We start from the raw sequence: 22,177 nt of genomic DNA, 5'->3' as shown, positions 1-22,177 counted from the left end.
AAAATGATAATATAATAATAATGATAGTATAGTCAAGCATTTTATAAAGAAATATTTAATTATTTGTAATAAGGATGATAAAAATGACTACGTTATTGCCTTTAGAAAGCAGAGGTGTTTGTCGGCGATAGTTCTAGAGTACAAAATGTATTATTAATCCAAGTTTTCCCATTGCGATGGACGTGGCGTAATATTCGTGTTTATCAAGCTATATTAACTTCTCTAATCGTTTCCACGTATACACATTCGCTAGTTAGTTTGAATAGCTAACATGTAACTATACGTTTTACGCAATGGAAAAAGACGTGTTCTTTACTTTCTGCGTTATATGTGTGTTATATTGAAGAAATCTTTCACCAATCTGTTCTAAGAACGTCGATCTAGTATGCAATCTATATTTTAATCAAAAGTTTTACACATGAACGATTAAAATCGATTAATAAAGTATATAAAATCTTTCATGGACTTTAACTTTTAACTTCTGTACGCACAGAATAAGTAATTAGATATGCTAATTTTAATGTAATCTTTCTTTTCTATTCTTTGTATTCTTAAATACTCTTGATGAATAAATATAATTAATATTACGTGTGTATAGAAAATCTCTCAAAAGAAAATCCAAGAAAGGAGAAAGATATCTTTAAAAAAGACTATCAATTTTTCTACTAATTAAAAATTAATTTTATCTTCATAATGTCTATGTATAAACATTTATTTCATATCGCAATGTATTTACTTAAGAACTTTCAGTCTTAAATTTCCTTTTAACATTCTTTTTTAAAATTTCTTTTTAAACTTTTTTTTAAATTTCTTTTTCCTGTACATCCTGTTCCCTTGAAAATTATTTGGAAATCGATACAAAGTATATTTTCATTCGCAATGTATTCTTCCTCACGTCAGACAATAGAACGTTATCGGTGCTACATTTGCAATAGATCCTCGAATTAGCTGAAGCAATTTCATAAAAATGCCGGCGATAATAATAAAGAGAATCCAGCTCGTAATTCGTCGTAGAAAATCTCGATCCATATAATCCAATCCACGTATCTCTCGTGCGCGATATTTTAATTAAGAACGGTATAGTTGCTTTATGCGTACGCGCTTACTATAATTCAATAACGACGACCATTTTTATGACATTGGGAGGTGTACTCGTACGTCGTAATTGTATCGCGCAAAATTTATGATCGCCACCTGGATACGTATTTACGGCATAAATATCTATGCGCTTATGAAGCCGTGATAAAAATACAGCCCCGAAAGAAATGCTCGCGTCGGATACGAGACTATAAATAATGGTCGCCCGCACACGTTGCAATAGATTTTCTCTTTTGAGATTCAAAAAGATATTTCTCTCTTCCTTTTTTCCCCACTCTCCCCGCAATCGTATCGTATATCCCGCGGAGAGATTAAACGGTAATGAGTTTTATTCATATTCGGACACATAAAGAAGCGGATAAACGTCCGTTTGATGGCAGCCAAATTGAAATTTTCAAGTCTAACGGGCTTTCCCTCGTCGCAGATTTACGGGGGGATCCGCGAATCCTTTTTATATTAAAGTATTCACGGACTTTTCGAAAAGTGTACCATTTCGCATCAGTTTGCAAAAAAAGCATCGTATTCGGCGAATATTTTGTTTCATCGTTCAAAGTGCTCGCGCGTGCTCGAATGGCGGATCGTTGACACTAATTTGTATTGACAATCGATGGGACAAATCGATGGGACATCGTCGATTAGCGGTAGCTATTGCATGCGTTTAAGTGCGAAGCGGCTCCGGAATGTTCGCACACGCTCGGCGGAGCTTTAATCCGCGGCTGATTGCGAAACGCAGCGTGTATCGTCAGCGGATCCTTCATTACCGTTCTGTGTTTGATTTGGGTTCAACGGCTACTTGGCACCGACAGTCGCGACATGTTTACTCGGCGGCTTTATTCAAAATATGACGCGCACGCGAGATTCGCTACGAACCACAGGAACGTGAATGGCTTAATCGAGCGTGCGCGCGAAACGCGTCTGATCAAATAGAATGGAATATTAAATTTGGAAATAATTTCCTATAAAGAAACATTAAGGAAAAATATAATGTGTTTATAAGAAAGAAAATTAATAGGGGGTTTATTTTATATATTTATGATATTTCAGCGATTTTTCAGATGCAAGCATCGCGATTAAAAATTATTATTAATATATGAAATAATATGAAATAATTATTATATGAAATAATTAAATGAAATAATTATTTAAATGAAATAATTATTTAAAATTATATATATACGTCTCAATTAAATATTGAAATTATCTCACGTATAATTGTTATTTCGTGTACAAGAATTGCAAATTCAAATAAAGTCCCAACAAATAAACTCCGGATCGATTTATCGGCGAGAATGCGAGTTATAAACGCGTTAACGATACCCGTATAGATGCATCGAAACATGCATTGAAATATAAGGGTACCGTGCACGCTCTCACGCCATATCTACGTTAACAAAGTCAGCTCTGGAACGATAGTCAACTACGTACAATGGCAAATCAATCGCTGACGGATTGTTCCCGCGTGGATTGTTCTCCGGCGAATCGGACCAGCGATTTTACTTACGGACGTGTGGCGCGATCGTAATTCCTAAAGCCAAAGAAGATCCTTTATTTTTTCGGCTCTCACTATCTCTTTCTATCTTTTTCTCTCTCTCTCTCTCTTTTTCATCGAACGAATCGACCGTAAAACGAATCTAACGAGATAAAAATCACCCAGTCATGTTGGCGTCTCGCGATCGAGATCGAGATAGAGATGGAGAGAAGATATTAAAGATTAAACGAGAGACCCGTAAATTCCCGCGCCGGATGATTCACCTTCAATTTCAACGTTCGCTTTCTTTCTTCCCGTGCAGCGGTCTGATTTCCCGTCGAATAGCCCGTCCTCGGCAGATCCGTCCCATTTTCGTGCACGAACAGGCAACGATACATCGGGAAAGAGCGGGAAATAATGGCGAAGAAAATCGATGTACACCTGGACGAGCATGGGCGTAGGTCCGATTAATGACCTGCACTCTTGCACGGTTTTGTAATCTCGCGTTTTATATATCGTCGCACTTAGATAAAACGTGAAGTGAATGCTGAAACCCTGAAATTGTGTTTAACATTGGGAGTATATGTTCGCAGAAACTTAACATGAATTACTAACTTGACGTAATGGTTTCTAACATCAACGGAGATGTAAACCCGCGTTTCGCACGAGATGAATTTCCGACGACGCCCTTGCTTGCAAGCGCGAAATCTAGGCGAAGAGCTTGTACAGGATCATTGGCATCGCGATTATATCGAGACAACCGTATTATTAAAAATTATCAAAGAAAGAGATGCCGCTTCTTCCTTTCGTTTCTTTTTACAGCTCGAAGCTTTTGTTTTCACTCGAGCAAGCGCGATGCGATTTTTTTTAACAAGAATTAATAGGAATTAATTAATAAATCTTGTGCCTTTGACGGAAAATGTTTTCAATATTAATAGATTTCACTAAATATCCCTTGTTAAATTATTATAATTTAAATTTTCATAATAAATATAGAATGAAAAGAATATTATAATAAAAAAATACATATAGAATGAAAAGAATATTACAATAAAAGTAGTATTATAATGAAAATGAAAAAAACAAACATAGTATTATAATAAAAATGCAAAGAAAAAAATAATAAAAATGAAAAGAAAAAATAATCTCGTATTTAATATAGCTTATGTAGAGAAACAGAAAAAAAGGAATGTTTATTAATCGCGATTTTCTCAATTGTATGAAATACTGTTATAATAACTACAAGTAAAATTAAATGTGTAGTAAAAAATATATATGATTCAGAAAATTAATGATTTATATGAATAAATGTTTTTTTTTTTTCATTCTATATGCATTTCTATTTAATCGGACCATTACATTAACATTGTTTCATCATTTTTAATCATATTTTTCACGATCTATTAATCTTGAATATAAGTAATTGTTTCTGATAAGCACTTGATTTCTTAAATAAATCCAGCTGAATTATTACAATTGAACCTAAGGACGAACTAAGTAGTTCTTCGGATTCTTAATGCTTTCTTTTCTATCAAATGGGAAAAGAAGAGTGGGAGGACGATTGAAGAATCGATACAATCGAAAAGTTATTTTAGCGGAAAAGTAGAAAGGACGGTCGGTTTAAGTGGACTTTTTCACTACGGGCGACTCGGGAAAAGTTATGTTTCAATAACGGATCACAACTATTAAACTGGCAGAGATTTTAACAATCGCCGATTATTTACGGATAGTTTGATGCGTTTATACCTTCATCGTTTAGGCAATTTTGCTTCTCGCTGCTCTTTAGCTTTTCACGACTCGATAGTAACAACTCAGATCTACTGGAACATATTTCGCCTGAAACCTTCTTCACGCATATACATCTATGTACGGTTTCGGTGTCCACGATACCCCGAGGTTGGTTCAAAGGTCTCTTTGCCACGCTCATAGCTGCCAGCGGGAGACAATTGTGGCACCAGGTTATATTCCAGCTGTTGCGGTAACTGAGAGAACTGAGAAGGCTCAGTTTCATAGTTTCTCCATCCGCCTGCGATCCGTCCTTTGTCACTTGAAATTCTCCACCCCTTCCACCTCGGAAACCACGATTCTCGTATTGCACTATATCCGGCTGACTGTTATAATCCCAAATCAGGATTGAATGACGAACATTATTAAAACTGCTCGTATAAACAACGCGCTCGGTGCAACATCGATTTTATTCATAAAAAATGAGGAAATTTGAAAAGTAGGAAAATAAAAATTTATTTTTCAACATATTGGGCATAAATTTTTAAGTTCTCATATATTTTGTTCATATGTACACTTCATATGTACACTACATTCATATGTACACTACTTGGAACACATCTTTGGCCTTCATGTTATAGTTGTCTCGCGATCTCTTCCCTAGAAAGAAATTTATTCATATGTTTCTACAAGTTTTATATATATTTAGTACCGGCCAAAAATATATCACCTTCATGTTTTTTGAGAATAACTTAACTCAAAGTGTATATATTTCTATCTAGTCATATGTTTTAATAGTAGGTATATAGATTACAATAGAACAATAGACTTTTCATTCAATAATGGACACAGCAACTTAAGAAAAATATTAATTAAATATACACTTTGAATTAAATTATCCTCAAAAAAGGTGATATATTTTTGACCGATACTGTATATAAGATTTTGAAATTTACAAGGACTCTCGCTCTTAATTTCTAAGAACACAAACAATCGGAACTTCATTGTCACGCTTGAGATTCACGCGCAAATAAAAATAAGCATAGGAAATTCCAACACTTATCGTTATCGTTATCGTATCAAAGTCGCACGAATATTTCATATAGATTATCATGGCTCACTTGAGTGATTGCTTCGCGGATTTTAATTTTGCATCGTTGCCTTCGGACGTCTTCACGCCCGAGTGACACCGTCGACGATGCGACGACATGTCGCGCGTTGCGTGCGACAGGCGGCGGTCTGTCACTGACAAATCACTTCGAAAATGTAATCTCACTCGCACGCGTAATAATACGATAATTCTCGTATAGCCAACAAAATACACAACGAGGGCCTACTACAAGCGCTCTGTAAAACATGCAGAACGGGAACGCGCAGAGTTTATATGCATCCGACATGCGAATCGACGTTGTGGCCAATTTAAATTTCGCGTTGCTTGAAATAGATAAAAACGAGCCAGTATATCCCGATGTAGCGCAAGTGCGTGTAACGTGCATGATATTATCTCATAATACATTCCCAACAGATCAATTCATGCGCGAATTGTTTACGCAACAAGTGATTCCACCATTAGTGAAATAAAGCAAACGCATATCGCGCACTGTAACATCGATTTGTATCCGGAAACATTATGATCATTGTGTTTCCGGAAACCATCGGAAAGATATCGCGATTTTGTACATAAAATGTAACAAACATTTTTCTGTAAATTCATTTCGAGACTTGGTATTGTACTTGAAAGAGATCAAGGAGCTGAAAGAAACGAGAGAGCGGGTCATTCTATCAATTCGAATGGATTTTCCTCAAGCATTTTGTGCAGTTGCGGCTCTAAGATCGCTCTGTCTATGTCATATATAGTATATCGTAGAAATAATCGATTTGCCAACGATTTATTTCGTTTTGACGATCACTATCATTCGTCTTTCTCTGAAATCTTTATATGTATTTCGACAGAGTTTATCCATCGTTGTAATTTATAGCCGATTCAGAAAACCGATTATAACGTTTTGGCTCCATCCATTTATAAGTCTAGCTATAGAGTGCTGTATACCAACAATTCATATTTACGATCAAACCCTAACATCATGATCTGCCGTGCTGCGTCGTTAAATGCGCCACAATTCGTTTATTATTTTTAGAAAAAAATTTAATTCTTATATAAATTATATAAATTTATTAAATATAATGTCAAGGATAATGGCAAGGATTTCTTTCATCATTCAAAATATTTCATAATATTTTTATAATTGATAAATCAGAAATCATTTCACAGCTAATTTATGCATTAAAGGCTGACATTTAAAGGCGCTGATATTATATTACCACCAACATCATGATTAGTTACACGTGGAGAAATTTCACAAATAGATTGGCTTTGCATTTTGATGACCAAGAACAAGCGATACCATCCATCACGACATGCTTTTTGTCCGTTCGGTCCATACTGGTTACAACTGGTTCGACGGGTACTTCATGCAGACGGCCTCGAAAAGGAGAGACTTAAGATATCGTCACCGTCGTTGTGTAAGCATCTCGACGTCGAGGCGTCAAGGCGTCGCGGCGTCGGTTGTTCGAGAATAGCCAGGAATGACGCAAAAAAATCGTCAATTATTAGAATCGACGTTTCATGTTCGTTTTCGAGATCGGCATCATCGATTAAAATGTCGTTTCAAAATCAGTTGCAATATCGCTTAAAATTATGCAAGTCACGAATCTTATTTTCCTTCATGGCGAGTTGGACCGACTTCACGATCTCAGAAATGTTAAGGTCAATGTCATGTCAGCATGTCTAGCAGAAATACACTTGGCGGTTGTCGGCGCAGACGCCACGCTGATTGTTGCGATGGTGGAATGCATAGCAAATTTATCATTATGTTCGTGAAACACTTTAGAACATTACACATTATTATTATTTCAGTCTAAAGACCGGCGCGGTTATTTTTAGTATGCATTCTTGCGATTCAAGGCTAATCGAAAAATTTTTTCATCTTTTCTCTAGATTAAAGCAAAAAACTTCTTACTTTTATAAAAAGAACAATTATTTTCAATAGTACATAATTCAAGAATCAAGCGGAAAAAATAAGCCCATTGAAATTCTAGATATTATTCTGAAATAAACTATTAAATTCTGATACATAAATTTTTGATTAAGTTAACAGTTGAATTATTCTCGTTCATAGATTTTCGAAATCTGATTAATGCGAATCTGATTATATAATAATAAAAATTATTACTTTTAAATTATAAGTAATAATTGCGAATTATATATATATATATATGTTAGTTGCTAGCGAAATGTCGCAATAAATTTCGTAGATGTTCTCCTTTAATGCGTCTTGTTGCTCTTCTCCTTTGAATTCTTTTGCAATCTTCCCTTGCGGAATTCTCATATTTCCGGTAATTTACACGATGCAAAGAGAAAGTTGTAAACAGTCTGTGCCTCTTATAAAAGGATTCTTGGTTAAATTAATGTAATACTAAAGGAAACTTATTCAATTATCGGACTATTAGACCTTTTTAGAAATTATTCGAGTTAATTTACTAAATTTAGTTAATTAAAATTAGTTAATTTAGTAAATCAATAATGTAAGGAAGACTTATTAGGACCAAGAAAAATCGCAGATAATATTGCACGATACAAAAATTATAATTTCAACAACAAAATTTTACAAACGTTTCGGTCCCTTTTGGACTCTCATCAATGTGACAAAGCGAAATTATTCAATAAACATGTCGATATGAAGTTAATTAATTAAAGTAAATAAATACAAAAAAATAAAAAAAAAATAATGAGTCGCTGTACAGAACAAATGACTTTGAATTTTACGGAAATACTTATGACGCAACAATTTCTTGATTTAACAAACGTCATTCAATCATTTAAGATTCGATAATGTTAAGCATTTTTTCTCTCGTTCGGAACAGAAATAAAAATCTGGTCTTTTTTCAAAAAACAATCTTGTATGTTCACCGAAACGACTGGCCACCAAAATTATGCTCGATCATCTCATTAAAATACATCCCACACGACGTCTTGCCAATGGACGCATGCTAACAAATGAAATTTCAAATAACGTGTCCAAACGACACATGTCAATAATGGTAACTATAAAAGGGGACGGTGTAAGTGCCTTAGTAACCTTTATAAAAATAAAGTTGCAAAAATAAAAAAAAATAAAACAAAAAAGGCTGAAAAAACAATTTAAAATTATAAAGCAAAGGACTTATGTAAAAGAGATAAAAAAGAGGAAAAATACCTTCGTTAAAAATGGTTTGAAAAACAAAATAACGAAAATTTTTAATTTGTTTTGAAATCAAACAGACAAAGCTCAACATAAACTGTGAGAAGAGTAATGAACAACAAGAACGAAAACGAAGCGCCAATGTTATAAATTTTACGCACGAAAACGCAATTATTATGTTGTAGAAACCTAAATAATTATACGCATCATTCAATTCAATTTTTACGATGCTCACAAAAAACTTTGATCGAACATTACTATAATCCGACCTTGATCATATTTATTAATTTCATTGCAAGTTGAGCATTATATAACGTGAATATAAATATAAAATTATAATTTATGGAAAATTTGGGCAATATTTATTATAACAATAGAGTTGTATGTATGTAGGAATTTAGCAATATTTTTTCATGAAGACCATTCCTAAATCGCAGCTAAATCGCATTTTTCTACTAAAATACAGATAAGGAAAAACGGAATTAAGCGGAAATCGCATCATCTTTCAATCCAAAGTTTCCCGTATGTGATTGCCAATTCTAATGTTCTAGGAAATTTTTTATTCTAGATATGATGCGAGATTATGAGATTATTCTTTCATACAAATGTCGATTATTTTATATCTGTAATCACATGAAAAATCTTAAATATTATTGCTCGTTTCTAAGCAACATTTTATTTTTAGAAAGAAAGCCAATTACTCAAACTTAAATCATCGTAATAAATCATATTCTAGATAACAGAATATATTGTTCCGCATAGCGTATATTTGCTATAGAAAGAATGATTAATGACTAAAAATCATAGTTCCGTCTCGTGGGTTCTAATTCACATTCAAAAATAAATTTTGTAACATTTGAATTCATGAAAATTGAGTTAGTCATTTCCGGAACGATTCAAACTTGCTTTTTTAGTCAAGGTGCTGTCACACAGAGCAGAAGACGACAAAAAATATCACGCTACAATCATATCAATATTTATTGGCAAGGTAATTAATATGAGATTGATGTGTTTCTAATGAAAATATATGCGGGCATTAATAATTTTTAAATAATTAATGATCGGAAATAAGGAAACTCTTATAAATTTTGCTCGAAATTTTTACATCTCTCACGTTATGTATATATTAATTAAGTAGACTCTTCAATACAACTTTTAATTTTAACTTTTAATTATAAAAGTATATTGCTTTAAAGACTGAAAAGTTCTATCATATAAGTCTTCTTTAATAACAATAATAATGAGAAGTATTCTTCAGCACTTTTGATTGAATTTCAAATTGAAGAATTATCTTTTACTATTAATAATCATTAATATAAGAGTGACAGAAAAAGCATATTGTGGATATTTCATTTTACATGTAAAAATATATTAGAGTATTTGAAATATATTTATATAATAAATTTTTTTATATATATTTATCTCCAAGTTCATCAAAATTGGAAGAAACTTTCGATTCTTTCTTTGTTAGAGTACAACAACAAAATATAATCAATATTTAAAAAGAATGTTTATGAAATTATGTAAGGATTATGTATATGAATTTTGTAAAAATCATCTAAGAATACAGCTTGTATTTTCTAAAGAAATAATTCGTGTATCATAATATTTTTCTGATTTGGAAATCTCTATACTGTGTTTTATTAATAGAAAAGATGCATCTTTCCTTCAAAATAAGGTAATCTCAATCGTTTAATTTTGCGCATTCATTGTCGCAAAACCGCAAATTGGGATCCTGTGTGAATTTTTCATTATATGACGCATGATTAGTAAAATATTCATCGTCACCTGCTTGCGACAGGAAAACTTCGTTTTCCCCAAGCAATCGCAACCTGTATCAATCAATTCACGTCTCATCTTATCTAAGCATTTCACGCGCCTATAAAAGACAAGCGTCTTTAAACGATACTTAGTGATTCGTGACTATATCAATTGAACGGATCGTAATATTTCCTCGTGACGTTTCTTTCTCAAGCTCGTCGTGTTTTGTCTAGTGAAAACAGTGCTGTGCACCTACATTATATTTCGTATTCTATATTTCGCGGTAATTCAGGTATATCCCTTTCCGATCGAATCGTGTGTATGTGCCATTTAATACATTCGGAAGTGTAAGGATTAAACGAAGACAGCGCACGTATCTTCGAGGGACCAAAGTGACACAGACAGGTGTTGTGATTGCGAGGGACACTTATGACGGGATCCAGCCAAAACTCATCAGATATATTTGAGATATCGATTGGAAGCAATAGAGAAGAGAAGGTGAGTTTTCTCCTACTCGTCGCAGACCATTAGGGATATCGCCGAGGATATTCGCGTTGATTAGATCGAGCCGAAAGGCAAATTGGATCAGCAGTCGGTAGTCAATATCAAAATATTTTCGAGATCCACCTGGAAGAAAACGAGATTCGTCCGAAATACCGTGACGAATACGAACGAGAAGGTCGTCTCTGGGATGGATGAGCTTGTTCGCTTGTTCATTCGAAGGGACTTGAATGGATCGTCAGAGAGATCATTTGTATCGAACGTGATCGAATCTAAATCCCGTCATTATCGCTGATACTTGCATCGGACGATCACAATGCTTTGCCAAGATTGATTCGAAATCGCGCAATCAAAATAACTGTCATAAAAGAAAAATGAAGATTTCATATATTTGATGCGCGATATCTCTAATATTGATTGATTCTCGATTCATTATTTCGATCGTTCCGGTCTACTTCTAACGCGTCCATTAAATTATCACATCATTAATTTCATAGAATAATACTGTAAGTTATACAACTCTCGATTGTTTAATTTTTTTGCTTCATCAATTAATGAACCCATTAATAGTGGCTTGATGTATTCATGTTTCCTCCTTTTATCTCGTATTATATTTATCGGATGCGCGGATGATTAATCTGTTCTTCAATTTAAAAATTTAAGTACCCCGATAGGAAATTATAATTTCCTTATCATTTGAGATATTTTGAACACTTTATACGCTTTATAATTATGGGTTAGGATGCATTACGTGAGCAAACAAGATTGTACACGCAACAGGAGTAGATGTAATAGGAAATCGAGAGCAGCATCAAAGATCCAATGTGTCTGCCTACAGGCTATAATCTGTAGTCACGTTAAATCAGTTACCTTTGATATCACTCGCAGTGCGTTCACCGCGTGTGCGTAGCATATAAATTATGTCGAATTGGAACGCTTCGCGTAAAATCAAGGGCTACGTTATCGTTGATCGAGAGCAGTTGATATCAAATGCTCTCGCTTGCAAATTCGTTGCAAACGATCCAAGATCGTTACTAAAGATTATGCTTATAATTGCTACCATCGTCTTTTTATACCCGATATATTGCAGATGTAAATTATGAATTTTCGCGATTATTTGAACGACTCCGAGGATAATTTTCTTTCATCTCTCGTCGCAATAAAGTCTTGCCAGACGACCCGAATCGATCTATTTTTACCGCGCTGCTTTCTCGATGAAGAAACCCACCATCTTTTGAGCATCGTTGCCAAGTTTTTCGACAAAGTTTTCAATTGAATTCGTTTGACAACATTCACCCGCCTTCTTCTCGTTTTTTGTATCAGAAATAAATTTCAGAAGGAAAAGATCAGTTGGTTTCCAAAAATAAACTCATCGATAGTTCATCGATTTATCGTGTGCGTTTTGGGACAAGTCCCCCTCCAAGCTTTAAGCCGATTACAAAAATATTACAAACAATATTGCAATACATTTCCGAATATAATTCGATACACAAAAATTCTGGAATATGGATTTTTATTTCATACATCTATCACTTAAAAAGTCCGATTTTTAAGATTTTTTTTATCATGAAAGCAGTGTTAAAAATTATCAAAATTATATGTTTGACATATATGTAAAAAAAAAGATTTAGTTTTAAAATAATTTTCGATAAATATCCGTTGAAAATATAAATCCGGTGATAAGAAATCAATAGACATTCTTATTTCATATAGGGTGTTTTTGACCTCTTGAAATTATTCTAAATTGGCTCGAGCGTTATAAAGTTAGAATAAGTTAATCAATAAAATGCATTCTTTTAGTTTTAATTCTAACTAATGCAATCAGATGACATACTAGAATATAATATGTATAATCAATTTTTTACTGAAACATCTTTCATTTTACTCTTTCTTATTTGTATTACGCTTTTGTTTTTTTGACAGTGTTCCTTAGTTTGTGCAGACATATGAGTTAATGATATAAAATTCGATAATATATTAATCATGTATTGATATCATCATATTGATTCACCGAAGAATTTCATATTTATATATATAAAAGTTTTCATATCTCAAACGTTTGTTTTTACGATGTTAAAGATAAGATAATAATTTTAAAGAATTGTTAATATTGCACATGTATGCGCAACGTATATTACATAAAAAAAAGTCATGCTTCTCGTGATTTTTGCGAGATTTGGCATATCAGATTGTATTCATGAATGCTTTAAAATATGTCAAATATTTACGATAAGTACAAATAGCAACATCATCGACTGTGATAGTTGATTGTGAAATGTTGTCAAGAGGCAGTTACATAGCATCATAGTGTGCAAGCGTTATCAAACGCATGCTTTTATAAATTGATAAATTAATTTCATCATGATATTTTTTTCTATAAAGTCGGTTTACACAAATTCGTATTGGATAAAAATAAATGGTGTGATTTTTTACTTTGAAAGATATAAATAATAATCATAAATAATCATCAATTATCATCATAAAAATTCAATTCTATTTATATATATATATATATATATATATATATATATATATAGTGTCTAATAATTTGATTTTTTCTAAGTCTAAGCAAAAGTTTCTAGTTCTAAATGGAAAAGGATTAAGTAATGTACAAATTTTCTCTTTCTCTCGTATTTCTCTCGTAGGTTCTCTTGTATAAAATTCAATCTTTTTGCAAAAAAATCTAATTTTCTTAAAGAGACATATAACTAAAATATAAAAAAAACTTCTTTTTACAACAAAATTAATTTTATAAAAAGCCTACAATATATATCAACCTCATGTATACATTAATACACATTAATATACATATATACATTAATCAAATTTTTAAGCAGTATCTGCTGTAATAATTCCGTTATTATTTTAATCGCAGGCGTACTTTGAACCATAATTATCTAGTTTGAAATGTTTCAATTGTATAATATATGAGCAATTATGACGAAAATTCACGGACATCAATTTCGACAATGTATTTTTGCAGAATATTCTCTCATATTATACACGCATTATCTCTTTTTATTTATGAAAATGCGTTCATAAATATGTTAAATCTACAAATATTTTAGAAACAAAACACTTATATCTACTTTCTGTCATAAATCCATCCTTATTTTACGTTCACAACTCTGTAAATATTACACAATCGAAAACTTTTTTGGCGGTAATATTTACCGTTCAAAAAAAGTTTCTGATAAATTATTTATAATTTATTAATAATTTATAAATATATATTAATTCGATAATTCGAGATTATTTGATTATTTTTAAGAATTGATTCCATTTTTAACAAAACAACTGCATCAATCAATGCAGTATACCATGTTTATTTTTAATTATGAAAATCAAGTGATGATTAAGATTTTAATGCTCAAGATTTTGATAACGAAAGATAAAATGGAATCATACTGAGAATGATTTTCAAAATTATTGACACAGTATTTCCCCAGTTTATTATTAGCAATCAGTTTATACTTGCTTATTATGATAATTCAAGAATTTGTGCGTGAGATATCAGTTTCTTCCGATTTATAATTTTTTAAATTTCAATACTAAGTGGAATGTAAATTTTATATAATTGTAGAAGCTTTTTTCTTCGTTACGAGAGATTTCAAATAAAAAGAAAAATATTCTAATAAATTTATTAAAAGTTCTAGGAAAAGAAGACACATCGTTTCGAGCATCTATCTAACAATATGATGATCTCGATAAGCAAATCAATTCACACGATTGATTTTCTCCATTATATAAATATTTCAATTGATATCAGCCCATGTAAATAATGATGCAATCTTATAACAACGTTTCATATCTAGTAGTAAGAAATCTACACAAAATTCCGCTCATTAAGATATCCATCAAAAGAATCAAAATGACTCATCAAAAACATAACACTATAAATAAATATATACTCAACATTCTTCTAATTGTCGTAAAAAAATCACCTTTCTTGTTATAAGGAAAAGAATTCACTTTTTTAAATTAAAAGCTATTTTTATATTGCTATTATTTTCTCTTTTTAATTATATTTTATTTTTCATGTATAACAATTTATTTTTATTACAATATATATGCAATTCGATCTCTCCCTCTCTCTCTCTCTCTCTCTCTCTCTCAATCTCTTTATAATGTCTTTTGCATAGTCGCTTTGCTGGAATTACTGGAGGAAATTCGATGTTAGATGCTCTGTAAAGATAACGTTCAGACTAATAGCGTGAAATGGAGAAGATTTCTGCGGACACATCTGTTTCGCGTTGATTCTTGTAACAGTATTAAACTAGAAACTCTCGTAACTTGAACGGTCGACAAGTCAAGGATACTTAGTTGCGAGTGTTGGGATGAGGATTTTGAGCTTTGTTACCGAGATACTGTACGCTTTAATCCTCTTCATTAAGCGAGCGCTTTAATTTCAATACCGATTGCTATCGTCGCAGGTTAAATTATTAACATTTAATTCCCGTTAAAAGTTGAACGAAACATGCAAATTATAATCACGTTATTACTTTTATTCTTCATCTCGTTTAATTAATTCGTCACATTTCTAGATTTATTTATGTTCTATAATTTAAAGGTTGCTATCATCTATTTTTATTGCATCGAATTAAATGAATATTATAAGATTTACATGAAAACTTTACGCAAGTTTGTAAGTATATATTAACTTTGCGGACAAACGTGACAAATATTTACGTTGCAATTGTGCTATCCGAGATAACTATGATCAGATAGGATAAACGGACGGTACGTCTCGAATATCTCATTATTTTCATCGATTTTCGCAGAATTCACTCTGCTCCCGCATCCAACGGCTGACCTGTACGCGTTAAAACTACTGAGAGAACTCGTTCTACGACTTTTCTCCATCGTATTTTCGAGGCGCGATGTCTCCTGGGGTAAAGTCAGTTGTTCCTTTCGCAGGTTACATCGAGATACTCGGCGAATCCCAGTGGATAAAACCTCGCCTTAGTAGGGATGATCCTGCGAAATGGCCCCACAGTGGCCACGAATCGATTAGCTTCTGAAAGAGCGTTGCCTCCGCACAAACCAAATTTCCCACCCCGTTTTATCTCATTATTTCGAAATACTAAACTTTGCGGCGCGTCTCGCCTTGACATATATTCCGAAAAAGAGAGGGAAAAATAGGGAAAAGTAAGATATAAAAAGTAAGATATAAAAGTTTTCGAGGAAGTTATTTCGGTACTTCGAATAATTATTAAGGTAGAGTTATGATGTATAAACGCAGTAAAATTATGATTGGCTTCGATGAAAATCTAATTAGTCTTCTGTTTACGTAATTAGAGAGAGAGAGAGCTTAAGTTAGCGAATTAAGTTAGAAAATTAATCATTATCTCCTGTGTATTTAGCGACCCGCCCAATTTCGTGTCCGACAGCGGGAAGTCTGTTGCGTCATTCGCACCAATCGATTTGCCGGGTATTACTTTTTCGCTGCTACGGAAAAAAGTCGCAACTTTCTGTCACGCCTCGACATTAGTTAACGAAGTTCGTCCAGAGCCTTCTTTTTTGCTCACTCGCGGAAGTTCGTGTCTGTGGAGGATATCAAATCTTGAATTAATTTCTGACATGATGTATTGCGGAGCCATCGATCTTCTTTTGGCTTTCGCGTGTTGCAACATTAGTACCGTTGCGAGGAGATATTATAGTAAAAAAAACTTCAGAGATATAATTCGGCTGCTGTATCCGTCTTAAAAATTTTACAACGAAAGTTATATATCAGCATTGTTATCAGCTCATCGATTAGTCGTAAGTTTTATTGCTTTTCACATTGAAACTTTAGTTCAACGACGATAATTCGACTTATAATTCGATTCATAATTATGTTTCATTTACGACGCGGAGGAAAATGGAGTCTAATCTTATCTTGTTTAATCGATCGCTACTATCTGATTATTACTTAGAAAACGACTAGTGCCGGATGAACATTTCTGATAACTGAGTCCCCCGCGACACAGTTATCAGAGATAATATATCGTTCATTTACATATGAATTTTCTTTTCACTTCAAAAGAAGTTTGAGATTTATCGTTTAATTCTTAAAATATCCAACATTAAGGATTAAATAATTGCAACAAACTATGACGTTTCGTAAACTTTTTCGTTAAGAAAAATTTAAATTGACCGAGGAACGTGGGTGAACGGTCTAAAGAAATCTAATCGGAAAGAGTGGGAAGAACGTTGGGTCCCGCATTTGTGCTATTCACACGATCTTATTTTGCAAAAGTCACATTGCACAAGAATGTTTTCTTCGATTTGTTACATTTAATTTATTCCTTGCCGGAAGAGAAGCGCGTAAAATACGCGAACCGAATAAGTATGTCGCGCTTTTCCTTCGCGCGACTTCGCACTTTCAACGCCCGTTACTTTTCGCCTCCGCGGCATCATTTTCCATTTGAGAAAGGGGTATCGTCCGACGAAACGGATGCGGAACCGCGGTCGTGAATCGCTGCAAGCCCGGCAACGTGCGCATTCGCATTCGCATTCGCGCGAGCAGACCGCAAGAATTGCAGTCGGGGATTTGAAAATACGATGGAAATTAATTTGCCGAGCTTAACGAACCCCGAGGCTCACAAAGCAGCGGGAGGTACGGAACGTCGTGTTAATTACATTGAGACTAGCAAGAGTACACGGCGAAGACGGATTTTTATTTCCACGAATAAGGAAACATCGCGATTCGTATTTGTATTTCCCGATATTCAGCTTCGTTTTTTTGCAAAAGTGCAACGAGAAATATCAAGAAATATAGAGGTATCTTTCACGATATCTTTCATATAGATAGAACTCGTCGGACGATATTGCAAATAACAAGCTCGTTTAACTAATTGAAGTCTGCGAATGAATAATTAAAAATGTCTGCGAATAAATAATTAAAATAAAAATAAAATATTCACTAAAATATATATTGCTGTTCTCCACAACTCTTGAATTTACTTTGTAATGTGTGAGATATTTCATCGTAATAATAACTTAACCAAATATTAATTTTGGACGTGTCTTTCGCAAGATCCATTATTTTTTTTTATTTTCTGCAGTCTTCGAGGAAAATTAATTTTTGTAACAAAAATTAATACAGATCATCTGCAACTCCGTAAAATAATAAATCGCCGATTCCCCGGACACGTGTCTCGAGAGCCGCAGACCACCGAGGATTACGAGACCTCCGCCCCGCTGGAGGTCGGTTGGGAAATTAGTTTTCGAGCTTAATAGAGTTTCGCGAGCGCGAAAGATGGGCACCACCCGGAGGCGACGACTACCGTTCCGAAAGTTTCCGCAACTTTGGCAATTTTTTCAATTAGCCGCGATTTTTCAGCGACGCGACGAAGCGCGCGCGCGCTCGAGAAAGCTCGATGAAAGCAGATTGTGCGCGTCTCCGTGTTTGTTGGACTCCTCTACTTTGCGATTCCGACGTTCTAACGACATTATATAGGTATATTGGAAAAGTCAAGCGACATTATGAAAGCGGCCTTAGCAGCTCGCGCGCGCAAACTTCTTTATTCCGAGAATACCCTCGCGGTCCATTCTTCTCCTCGACAATATCCTTTATGTCATTAATGGGTTGTATTGTGTACGCTATATCGCGGCCCGATGAAATGCGGCAAATGCGTCTTGCTATCTCGGTGACAGCTATTTCCGTCCGACTTCCGATTTGATCACATCGATGATTTATGAGTCCTGAAAGGAGCCCGAGAAAGTTAAAATCGCGCGGATAGAAAGCCACATTCGTGAACTCGAGGATTCGTGCGAATCAACTGCAATTTGCATTTATCGATATCTTTTTATTTTATCACTTCATATAATTTTTTTTTATTTTATTTTGATTCGAGAGAAAAGAAAGAGAAAGGGAGAAATATATCTATGAATGTGTATCTTGCACGAGTAAGAATTGCAAGGTACACACTATTGATTTTGCGCGATACTTAAAGATTTCCGAAGGAATTGCAATGGTTTCAGAGTAAGGCAGGAACGAAAGGAAGGTGGATTGCACTCACACTCACAGACACACACGAGGGAGGACAATTTATTTGCCGAAGCCAATAGGTCGATCGTGTTAGATCAACCGGAACGAGGGGAAAATTTTATAAACTCCTTCGTGTGTCAGATTCAACGGTGGAAAAAAGAGACTTTGCTTGTTAGAAGGCGAGTCGCGAGCGTAGACAATTTATTGAAGGTTGGGAGACACAAATGAAATCGGGAAATCATATCGTGAAATAGGATAATCTGAAACTGTTTCGAGCATTTAAATACCCTTGACGTTTTGATATCAAAACATCAAGGGTATTTAATGAGAGATGAGAGAGAGTTCGGTCAAGGAACTCGAGACAAAGCTTCTCTTTAGCCACGGCAAATTTGAGGCTTAATTTTCAAGCAGCGTTCAATAATTCTCATTCATATTTCATCGTACGTGATACTGGAGCGAATTGCAATTAATAAATACGATATTAATCAAGTTTTAATGACGAGTATTACATCTAATATGACTAAGATGCGGAGAGAGCTTCAGACTTTATCGATTCGATCCGGTGTGGTATAGTTTATGAAACTTGACAAAGTGATAAAAAGATTAATTGGAGATTAAATGGAGATAAGTAGTCACGATAACGGAAGTTACATAATTGAATGAGCTGTTATAATTACACGGGCTCTTACGTTGTTCTACTTTTGAATAGCAAAGATAACAAAGTTCTACTCCACCACGTAATTTACAAACTAAATATCAGAATTGTACAGAGTAATCTATCGAGAGGGAGCAAAGTCTGAATAATTTTTCTACATTTGATGATGCAAAGAAATAAGGGAGGGAACAATTTAATTTCCAAGAACTTATCCGCGCACTCGAGAGGATTGATACGGGAAAATCTGCAATCGCGCGTTTCGTACACTCGTACGCTTTTCGTAATCAAACGCAGCATCCACCGTCGGCTGGATCGGGCAGTCACATGAAACGCCCCTCGTCAGTACTTTTTTCACTGGCCTAACGAAGTCTTGTTCGCTTGCGCTTTTCATCGCACGTTCTTAAAAGCATCGACCGGGCGAGTTTTAACGTCGTTCCTGACCGATCCCCTTTCTCCGTAGCCGCCGATTGCATCAACCTCTTAACGTCAAGGTACCCGATATCGCATTTGCATATCGGAAAAGTCGTCGATCCGTCGCGACGGGCTGGATAAAGTTTCGTTTTATTCGACGTATCGAAGAGGCAAATCGACGTTTCCCTTTATGGGCGCTCGCGAAACGGACGAGGTGAACGAGATATCCCGTTAATAGGCCAGAGCGTAGAGTGAACTCGCTGCTGCCGTTGATATTAATATAGCTTATAGCGACCGATCGATTAATTAACGCGACTACCACGTGTCTAATCATTGTTTAGATTGAGTATTTCGACGCGCAAACATATGATATAGTAGATAATGGCGAGAGTAAATAAGGGCGCTATTTGTGTCGCAACATGACTAACTGCGTGAAACGCACTCAATTCGAGTGAATTGCTCATTCCCAAGTCCGATATTGCAATGACGAGAATTTTTGTCTTTGGCTTGTTGCTCTGCGAAATTTATATGACACAAGATAAAGCGATGACGCGAAATGCAGAAAGCAAATGTGAAAAAATAAAAATGTGAAAAAGCAAATAAATTAAAAATTAATTATCATTTTATTTAATTAAATTATAAGCTTCAATCATTGTTTAATTTATTATCTTTTTTTTATTTATGATTACAGAGTTTTTAATTGAGAATGCACGATGACGCAGCGAATTTATCCGTTATCCGCAAACCCTCGCGAGGGCTCATTAGATATTCAAATGGAGACGCTCAGATCAAATCACTCTCCCCGTCCGGAAAAGATCCTTTCGAGATGTAAGTATTGATATCATTAGAATGATTGCGTTTACTTGTTTAAAAATTGAGAATTTTATTGCGTTATTCGACGTGGAATTAAGGTACAATAGATTATACAATTGAATTTGTGAAAACACAGCGGTCTTTTTTAAAATTTCGATAAAATATTACTCATAATTCCACTCATGCGATGTACGATTTAATCAAGCTCGAACAACTTGATTGACTCGAATTGCTTAAGATTCATTGTTAATGCTGTGTGCTTTGTTGGCTTTAATGTTTTTACGAGCTCGCATATATCGTTTCATTTTCTTCAATTTGAGCGATTATGATTACCAATCAGCATCGGTGCAGAACAATTTAGTCATCATCATGTATACATATATGTAACAACCGCAAAATGATCGCAACAATCACGTGCAGTATTACATGTAATCAACGCAAATCGATCATTCCTTGATAGGAATGTAAGATATATGTATCAGATTACGAGCATGTGAATTGACAATGAATAATTATTGCTGGATAAGAACGAATTGTTTTTGATATAAGATGTAAAAAAATTTCAAATTAAAGTAAAAAGTTATTATAAAATATTATTATAAATAATTATAAAAAATCACGTTCTCGTATAAAATATATGTACATTATATATATACATTATTGCATGTAGTCGATTATTATACTTTCCACCATATCAAGAATAATGTAATAAAGCGTTATTAAATTTATTCTTTCGCATATATCACGTATCTTTCGCGACCAATGTGTAAATAGAGAACCTCATATTATTTTAAAATCAAGCATTGTAAATAAAGTTTATATTGATAACAACTATTTTACCAGCTACTTTTAAGCGAATAAACTAATAATAAGCGCAAGTTCAATGGATTTCATTTGAGTTACACGATAAAAGTGGGCAACGAATTATTCAATTAACTTACAACTTGTGACGAGAATGTATTAAGAGGTACTAAATGTCTCACTTGAAATTTCAAGCAGAGACTGCTACTCGTTTTAGTTACTTCCACAAGAGCTGCGACTAAGAAAGTTTTCTTGAGGGGCGATCGGTTACACAGGTCTTGTAAAGTATATAGGGGTTACCAGTGCCGTATGCGAATTTTCGAATTACAATCGTGATTAAAAGACGATGTATTATTTTAATGTAAATATTAATATCGTTTATTAGTCCGCGAAAGGAACTCGGTAAATATTTCTAAAAGAATATACATATTTCTTTAAAAAAAGAGAAAGGCATAAGAAACATAATAAGAATCATCTGATCATGTATTATATTTTCTAAAGTGACATTGCTACTAATTTATTTCTGATTATTTTCATAAAATTCCATTTTTCACAGTTTAATATTCGATAAACCATAGGATTATCCTTGATGAATTTTGCGCGAAAATTTACGCTGATTACTTATCTCTTCAATCTTGCGTCTATCGAGCATGCGTGGCTACGGCACTGTTATTACTTCAGGTGGCAAAGCTTCCTATATTCCGCGCCGATCGTAGATTTGTCGGAGGAGT

At 34.0% G+C, this 22,177-nt stretch overlaps 2 protein-coding genes and 1 long non-coding RNA gene across 12 annotated transcripts in view; 1 reads left to right on the top strand and 2 right to left on the bottom strand.

Annotated features, from left to right (window-relative positions):
• The window catches only part of Vermilion (Tryptophan 2,3-dioxygenase vermilion), a 225,289-nt gene that overhangs the window by 73,393 nt on the left and 129,719 nt on the right, over positions 1-22,177 (bottom strand). The gene's annotated exons all lie outside the window — the stretch shown is intronic.
• Positions 1-22,177, top strand: part of Mdr49 (Multi drug resistance 49) — a 53,005-nt gene that overhangs the window by 15,377 nt on the left and 15,451 nt on the right. For all 7 annotated transcript variants that reach the window (XM_083087033.1, XM_083087032.1, XM_083087035.1 and 4 more), the window contains one exon: positions 20,524-20,660. In XM_083087033.1, the coding sequence (XP_082943159.1) occupies positions 20,546-20,660 (115 nt within the window). In that variant the 5' untranslated portion in view covers positions 20,524-20,545. The remainder of the gene's footprint in view (positions 1-20,523; positions 20,661-22,177) is intronic.
• On the bottom strand, positions 4,792-6,399 carry LOC145964385 (uncharacterized). Its single transcript, XR_014436446.1, has 2 exons — positions 5,413-6,399; positions 4,792-4,951 (listed from the first exon to the last, which is right to left on the bottom strand). It is a non-coding gene; the product is annotated as an uncharacterized LOC145964385 (long non-coding RNA).

This window comes from Camponotus vicinus, unplaced genomic scaffold, assembly GCF_025532165.1.
Source record: "Camponotus vicinus isolate PSW18456_S1 unplaced genomic scaffold, iyCamVici1.0 SCAF_13, whole genome shotgun sequence".
Lineage (NCBI taxonomy): Eukaryota > Metazoa > Arthropoda > Insecta > Hymenoptera > Formicidae > Camponotus > Camponotus vicinus.
The sequence above is the reverse complement of the archived record's forward strand: the minus strand, read 5'-3'. Positions and strand labels throughout refer to the sequence as shown.